At 53.8% G+C, this 8550-nt stretch overlaps 1 protein-coding gene across 1 annotated transcript; it reads right to left on the reverse strand.

The window, feature by feature from the left end:
• Window positions 1-89: 89 nt before the first annotated feature.
• Window positions 90-7230, reverse strand: INCA1 (inhibitor of CDK, cyclin A1 interacting protein 1; the record flags this gene model as incomplete). Its single annotated transcript, XM_079724694.1, has 7 exons — window positions 90-466; window positions 702-867; window positions 1329-1522; window positions 1792-1831; window positions 2068-2181; window positions 4599-4686; window positions 7137-7230. 7 exons carry the CDS (start codon window positions 7228-7230, stop codon window positions 320-322), a joined length of 843 nt encoding a protein of 280 aa, XP_079580820.1. The 3' UTR covers window positions 90-319.
• Window positions 7231-8550: the final 1320 nt, after the last annotated feature.

Raw genomic sequence — 8550 nt, forward strand, 5'->3', positions numbered from 1 at the left:
TCCATCACTACTTCGCGGAGAGAAAGACAACTCCGGACTCAACTTGCTTGCTTTTTAATAACAGAACAAGAAGAGAACACAGTGGCAGAGAGCCGGCCTGCGGGACGACAGGCCTTGGGGAGCTCCTGTGAGACGGGCGGGTAGAGATGGGAGGCCAAGGGAGCCCCGTTCGTGCCTAGTTCAGAGGATGGGAGAGGAAACTGAGAAAGGTCAGGGAAAGGGGGAATGCCTTGATGTCAGAAATGCTGGAGATTCCAGCGCCCAGAGCTAGTCGTGGGCCCTGGAGTACGTTAGCACCTTGGGCGTGGGCGGTTTCTCCTTACTCCTCAGACCGCCACTCCACCCCCCAGGGATTGTAAAGGGGGTCCCTACTGACTGTGACAGTGCTGAAGGAGGCCAGAGAGCTCGGCCGCCCGGAGAGACAAGACCCCTCCTGGCCCAGGGGACTCCAGGGAGACCAAAACAGCTGTAAGGATGAGAAATTGAAGGGAAAAAAAGGAAGAATCAAAAAATAGGTCTCTCTCCAGATTTCCTAGTCCCCAAACCCAGGCACTCCCAAGTCTCTGGCTCTCGTCTACTTTGTTTTTGTTCCTCTCAAATCCAGCTATCCAACGTGCCTCTTGGCTCCCGCTGTCTCTCCATGCAAGACCACGCATCCACATCACCCTCTACCGCCCCACCAAGTTCCTGTTCAACCATACCTGGGCCCTGCCAGGAGCGAGGAAGTGCTCCTCTTCGCGTGGAGAGTTTGCCCTCTCCTCTTCCAGACCAGGGTGTTCGGTGGTGTTGGGGAGTCCACAGCCGTCGTCGTCAAGCACCAGGGGCTCAGGCGCAGCCCTAGAGCTGCCCCACTGGGCCTTCTTCAGTCTGTGGAGACTTCAGACTTAGGAAAGAGGTGCCTGGAGGCCAGGCTTCCTTTCTCTCCATTCTTCACCTTTCTGCCCTGAAATACTTCCTGCTGGGACCCAGGAGTGTTGTCATCTGACTTCCAACTCTCCACCCCCAACTTTCTGCTTCCCTCAGACTGAAGTATTTTCAGTTCAGGGGCTCAAGAGGTGACCTCTAGCTCTGCACTATCCTCCAGTTGTATGGAGTGCTTTCCTGTCTTCAGTGACCTGGTTTCCACTCCTTTCGGCTCATGTGGCTCATCCCCCATCCCTTAGTTCCCTCCTTCCCATATTATAGAAATTTTGCTTCAATCTCACCAAGACCATGCCACATTCCCAAACAACCTCCAATTCCTTCAAAGCTCTCCACTTCTTCTTTAGTTCAAACCGTCCTGTCCCCATACCCTGTTTGGCTCCCAGAGCCCAAATGTCTCTCCTTACTCATTGATGATTCTCTGTCGCCTCCTTAGATCCTCCAGGTGATAAGTGACAGCCCTTACCCGGGCTGGGATGCCCCCAGATCCCTGCTGCATTCCCACCAAATGTGGCCTCCTTCTCTTTCTTCTGCAGAGCACCTCAGGGGGTGGGAGCCCCCCAGGGGGGTACAGGCCAGGCTGGGAGCAACCAGCGGCTCTCTGTGCCAGAGAATGGGGAAAAGGAGCTAGAAGGCAGAACTGAGTCAGGGGAGCTGGGACTGAAATAGGGAGTCAGGGGTCTTGGGAAGCCCAGATCACAAAAACAGCTGTGATCTGGAAAACATGATGACTGGACTAGGAAGGAGGGCCTTGTCAGTGCACTGGCTGGGGGACACCAGAGGGAAAGGGTAATAAGGAGAGCTGGGGCTAGGATAGCAGTGGGTGCAACTTTAACCGAGAGGTGTCAAAGGGCAGAAAGTTTGTCATACCAGCAGGGGTGGGATGTACTGCTCCTCCATCCAGGTGGGGCTGTGAAGCACAAAAAGGGGGCTAAGTACAGAGAGAACACCCCCATCCATACTGTTTCTCTAACAACCTCTCCCAACCACCTGTTTGACATTAGGAGCTAAAATGTCCATCAGCTGGTGGGGCAATTATCCCCAGGCTAAAGCTTATTGCTACCATAAGGCTTTATGGTAGTTTAAAATTGTAGAGCTTCCCCTCCCTCCCTCCAGTTAATCCCCATTTTCTTCATTTCTACCCACCTGGGCCTTTGACTAAGGTTCTCCCAGAAGGTGTCTCCATAGCACTGGGTCGTCAGTCTGAGGCTCCGGGAAGCCAAGCTGGGTGGTGGAGATCGGCTGACCACACTGGAACACCTGAGGTGAGGACAAGGTAGGCTCAGGTCTGGCTCTTCCCTTACAGCATCTACTCACTCCAGGAATTTAGGAGTCTTATCTTACTACGGGACCATACAGCTGCCCAGGCTCCCTCAGACCTTGTCCTCCCTTATCCATTTTAGCTGAGGAAGGTGGTCAGGCCTTTGATTTGAAAGGAGATTGGAGCTGGAGTGAGCATGGCGATTAGCAACTGTTTGAGCTTCAGATCTCACTGAATCTCAAACGAGTACACCTCACAACCAGGGAACATCATACTGAGCAAGCAGGGCTGTCAAAGACGAAGGCCCCCACTACTCAAGTGATGCGACAGGTTCCTTTTAGTCAATGCAAGTATCCAGGAGAGCAGGGCCTCTGTTCACCCCCGCTTTACCTCCCCATCTCAGAAATACTAATATCCTTTAGGTAGGGAGGGGTGTGCAAAGCTGTTTGAGAACAGTTCTCATCACTCCTAAAGCCCCCAGACTGACTGATGTCTGCTCTCCTGCTCTCTAGAAGAGTGTCCTAGGGCTTCGTCCATCACTTTATCTTCTTTATCTCCATTCCTCCTTAGGTGATCTCACCCAGGCCATGACTTCATTTATTATCATCTTTTTAAATTGAAGTATAATTGATTTACAATGCTGTGCCAATCTCTGTTGCACAGCAAAGTGACTCAGTTATACACATTCTCTTTTTTAAATATTCTTTTCCATTATGGTTTATCACAGGATATTGAATATAGTTCTCTGTGCTACACAGTAGGACCTTGTTGTTTCAGGCCATGATTTTAAACCACCAATGTGCTTACGACTCCCAAATCTGCATTTCTTGCTCTGGCTCCTCCCCTGGACTCCAGACTTGCAGGTTCAACTGCCCACTCAACATCTCCTCCCTAGCCTTCCCCCATCTCGCTGAAAGGCACCCCAAATGCCCAGTTGCTAGAGCCAAAAATCTGGTATGCCTTACCTCCCTCACCTCCCATATCCAATCTATCAGCAAGTTCTGTGAGTTCTACATCTAAAATACACTAAAAAAAAAAAGAAAAAAAATCATTTTTTCTTTTGGCTGCCCCACACGGCTTGTGGGATCTCAGTTCCCCAACCAGGGATCAAACCCAGGCCCTTGGCAGTGAAAGCACGGAGTCCTAACCACTGGACTGCCCAGGAATTCCCCCATAAAATACACTCAAATTTGACTACTCCTCACTATTTCCATTCCCACCATCATATTCCAGCTCATCTTCCCCTCTCTGGACTACAGAGATAGCCTCCTCCTCCATTCCCTGCTTCCATCTGAATCCCTCAATAATCTCTTCTGCACAGAATAATCTTTTTAAAAATTTATTTATATTGGCTGCACCAGATCTTAGTTGCAGCATGTGGGATCTTTAGTTGCGGCATGCGTGCAGGATCTAGTTCCCCCACCAGGGATCAAAATCAGGCCCCCGGCATTGGGAGCACGGAGTCTTACCCACTGGACCACCAGGGAAGTCCCAAGAATAATCTTTTTTAAAATGCCTATGTGAAATGATACATGGTTTAAGATTTGCTTCAATATAGTCTGAGTAGCAGGAGGCTGAATGGGTGTATCAATAAAAAGATTATGTAATGATAATTACTGAAGCTGACTAAAAGGGATACTCCAGGTTCATGATTACTATTTTCTCTACTTCTGCAGTTGTTTGAAATTTTCCATAATAAAAAAGTTGAAGAAAAAAAAAGGTCTGCTTATGTCATTACCTTACTAAGAACCTTTCTACTGTCCTTAGAATAAAATTCAAACTCTTTTCAATGGCCTATAAGATCCTATAGATCCTATATGATCTGGCCTCTGCCTGTCTGACTTTACTCCACTTTTCCCTTAATCACTAAGTTTCAGTTACGCTAACCTGCTTCCTGGTCCTAGAAGGCAGCAAGCTAGTTTCTTTCTTGGGCTTTTTTTTTTTTTTTAAAAACCTACTATTCCTTCTTTTGCTCCCTGGTTCTTATCAGACTGGCTCCTTCTTATTTTTCAGATCTCAATTCAAACTCACTTCCTCCTCCTCTTCCACAATCACCCTATATAAACTTGTGTCTCCAAGACAGTCTGTTTTACATTATGTTGTACGTCTATTTTATTTTTCTCGTGTACTCATTACTATTTGAAATTATATTTATTTGTATGCACATTCTATCTCCTCCCCCTAGAATGTAAGCTCTATGAGCAGGACCCCTATGTTCTAATTGCTGAATTCCCAATGCCTAATATACAGTGCCTAGAACATTGTAGTGTTCAAAAGCAATTTGCTGAATAAATTAATAAATCACCAATCCCCTGAGACCAGGCACTGAGCTTCTTGTTCCTCATTTCCTACTCCTCTTAGGGAAGAACCCAGGCATGCAATCTTCCCTCCTCCCCACTGGGTGGGGAGGACTCACGTGACAAAAGGGATAAGGTTGTCTCCATCTTCCTGCGCTTGCATGACTGGACTGGGCTGGGTGGCTGGACTGAGTCTCCTCATTGGTGCTGGTGGGATAATGGAAAATGAATCATTCACTCATGTAATGGCTGTAGGAATGAACCTGTAGCAGGTCTAGAGATTGGAAAGAAGATGTATGGGGCCAGAAAAAAAGAGAGAGCTGAAAAGGTATTTCAAGTACTGAACATTTCTATTAGTTGAACATACAAGTTCAAGATGGCAGACCCAGGAAATGTGGATGTGGTAAAAGAGAAAAGAGAAAATAAATGTTCTGAAGCCAAACATACAGAGTAAGTGGAATTTACAGATGGCAGTGGAGTGAATTAACTGGCAACATGGGATAATGAAATGAAAAAGGGTGACAGGTGGACTAGATAGGGCAGAGGCATTTGGGGATAGTTGGTACAGAACTGGTGGCTGGGGTCAGTTAGAGAATTCAGGGTTGGTAAATAAACCAGGTATGAGGGGTTAATAAAAGGTAAGTGTGGACACAGTGGTCAGTTGGTGACAAGGAAGGAGGAGGCAGTTGGGAATGTCTAGAGGTGAAGGTGAGCAGAGAGGTCAGTTACACAGAGCCAGAATTCGGGACAGCCAAAGGTGACCTGACAGCCAGCGGGGGGTTGGCAGGAAAGGCAGATAAGAATGTTAGATGAGTTAGGAGAGTGCCTGCAGGCAGCATAAATGTCAGAAAATTGGAAACTGTTGCAGGTGAATAAGTATTTATCCAAAGGCAACTAAGGATGGGCTGAGAAAGGAGTTAGGCAAAGTGAAGAATGGAGAGAGGAGTATTTAGAGCTGAGGTGGCAAATGCCGTAGTTAAAATCTGGCTGAAAGGGCAGATGGGGTCTAAATTGGATGTCTTGGGCCAGAGCACGGGAAGCTGGACTAGAGGGCAGGTGGAAGCTGAGGGGCATTCAGACCTCAGGTAATTGGGTCTACGTGGGTGACCCAGATCTATGAGGAGAATGGGCCTAAGGAAGCTAGACAGAGGACTGGACAGTTGGCCCGGGGGCAGCCAAGGCTGTGAGGGCAGCCTGAGCCTGACGAGGCAGCTGAGGACCTGAGGGGTCCGGCTGGTCTGAGGAGCTGGTCAGAGCCTGGGGTTCTTGGGGGGGTAGGTCCCTGCCTGGAGGGAAGGCCAGGCCTTAGTGGGCTCAGGGGACCCTTGGTAGGTGGACTGGGGCGTAGGGAACAGCTAAGCCTGAAGGCACAATTGGGGGCCTGAGGAGTCGATGTGGCCCCCAGGTGGTGGGCCCGCGCCTGAAGGACTGCCTGAGGCCCGCGGGGGCCAGGCTGGGTAGGCAGGGGTGGCCTGGGCCTGAGAAGGCACCCAAGCCTGAGGGGACGACCCGGGCCTGCGGGGCCTGTCGAACGTGAGGGCCAGACAGGGACCCAGCGCCTGGGTGGCCGTGCCGCCGCCGACTGCATTTGGCCAGGGTACCTGCGGCAGCTGCGCGGCGAGTTCTAGAACTATACGCCGGGCGCTGAGGAGGAGCGAGGCAGCGTCGGGAGCCGAGGGCGGAGCCGGCCGGCGCCGCGCGCCTGGGGGCGGGGCCTGCGCCGAGCCACCTCCTGGGCGGGGCCCTGCGGGCGGGTCCGCCCCCTAAGCGCGCCTCGGACGGCGGCGACGTGCGCGGGTCCGGGTCCTGGGTCTCCTACCGGGGTCGGCCTCCACTTTTCCCGGCTCTCTGGGCGCTGGCCACCCTCCTGAGTGCCTGCGTCCTGCTCGCCCTCCCGTGTCCGCAGCTCGGTTACCCCGTCTCCGCCCAGTGGGCCCCGCAGTCCTGGGGACATTGCCCCTTTAACAGTTGTCCGGGTCACTGCCTAGCCCTTCTCGGGACGGCGCGCGCCCGCCCGCCCAACCGCGCGCGCGCGCCCGCCGGTCCCCCGCCCCTCGCTCCCGCCCCAGCTCGTGCTGCCCGGGCGGGCGCCGGCCGCTGGCGCCGCTACTGCTGCCGCCCCCGGGGCGCGAGTCCGCCGCCCGCCGCCCGGGGACCCGGCGAGGGGCGGGGGCAGCCCCGAACCGGCCCCGGATTGCCCCCGCTCCCGTCTCACGCTTCCCGGAAAGTTTGTCCCTTTGCACTCTGCCCAGCCGCTCCGGGAGCCCCGCCGCGACGAGGTGAGAGCTGTGGGAGAGGGGGGGTGAGGGAGGGGACGCCCGCGGAGGAATGTGCCGGGCTGGGGGGCGGGGAGCCGGGGTCCCGGTTTGCACCACCCGGCGGGGGCCGGCTGGCCGCGGGAGCCGGGATCATGTGCTATTTGTCCCGCGGAGGCGCAGAGAGGTGCCAGGCCCGGGGCGGCCGTCGGTTGGCTGGACCGGAGGACACTGTCCGCATGGCCGCCCAGAAAGGCCGGGACGGGGGCCTGTGTGAAAACTGCTGGGTGAGCAAGGTGCAGGTGGCCCTAGGCCCCCTTTCGGGTCGCTCGGCCTCACCCCAGCCGCGGCTACTCCCTGTACCCCACTGACCCATTACGCTGCACCAGCCGACCCCTGTACCTCTCTCCTGGTCCATTACCCCGCCATCCACCAGCAGTGCCACCTCATTCCCTGCCCTGTTAGCCACAACGGCGTTACAATTGCGTGTCTCCATCAGTGTCCTTTCCCTCCCCTGATCAGGGTCTGGGGGTCAGGGCTGTTCTTCCTGAGACAGCCTCTGTGGTTTCAGCTACTCCCTTCCTGTCCTGGGACAGACCAGCCCTCTCACCCCTCCCATGCCCTGGCCAGAAAGGCTGGTGAGGTGAGGCCCAGCAGGACAGGGGTTTGAGGCCCTTTGGGGCCACAGAAGGGGGCTCAGCATCTCTGATCTCTCTTCACAACCCTCCCACCCTGTTGTCCGTGGGTGTGGGCTGCTCAGCCTCTCCTCGCAGGGTGTGGGCACCGGATCACCCACATTCCTGGGCTCCAGACTGGCACTTTCCCCAGGGCAGTGGATGCCATAGCACTAGCCCCGGGCTGGAGCTGGGACCTGCCTGCTTCCTTTCCCTTATCTCCCTCTTCAGGGGGACCCTACTGCTATCCTCCCTTCCCATAAACACAGGTATTCTGGATCCTCCAACAGAGGACCCCGGTGGTTGGTAGGATGGTTACAGGATGACCCCACCCTCTCCTGCCCATTGTCCTGGATCCTAAGGAGGAAGTGCTGGGGGCTGGTCAAGGGATTTGGGGCTTATAGGCAGGATCTGTGGATCCCAGTTCTGGGCTGTATCTCCAGCCATTGGACTTTGCTCATCAGCAGTCCCTCCCTCTGTGTGGAGGTTATGGACCCTAGGTGGGAGCTGGTTTCTACTTCTCCCTGGCTGACCCTGTGGGGGAATTTTAGGGCAGGTCTTATGTTTGGGATTTTCTCGCATCTTGTTTCTCTTCTGGGCTTCCAATTTGTGCTTTTCCCGTACCTGTTTAACGTTTCTGTGTTTGCTGTCCTCTGTGTGTCCCCTTACTTTTCTTCCGTTATTTCCTTCGTAACATGACCTCAGTCTTCTTTTCTCTCTCATTTTTTTGGTGTTTGGGACTTTCTGCCTCTCCTCTCCCCGCCTCCCACCACCCTCAGTGTCTCTGCCCGTGTGTCCCTCTCTCTGAATTGCTCTGTCCAGCCTCTTTCTCTCTTCTGTCTCTGAACATTCAGTTCACTTGTGAGTGATGAGGAATAAAAATATCACCGTCCCTGCCCTTGGATTCACATTGCGTTGGACCACTCCAGAGGAACAGCCATCCTCACCTTTCCTAGCATTACCCCCCACCCCTTGTCCTTCAACCCTGGAACCCCAGACACACGTCTGGAGCCACGGGTGCCTCCTAACCACTCTTCCCCCTCAACCAGGGTTTCCCCTACAGCCCCAGCTGGCGTGGCCAGGCCCCCAGTGTAGGATGGGGCTCCTCCTACGAGGGCCGGTGGCAGCTAGAACTGATACAG

Source organism: Hyperoodon ampullatus (genome assembly GCF_949752795.1).
Source record: "Hyperoodon ampullatus genome assembly, chromosome: 19".
Classification (NCBI taxonomy): Eukaryota; Metazoa; Chordata; class Mammalia; order Artiodactyla; family Ziphiidae; genus Hyperoodon; species Hyperoodon ampullatus.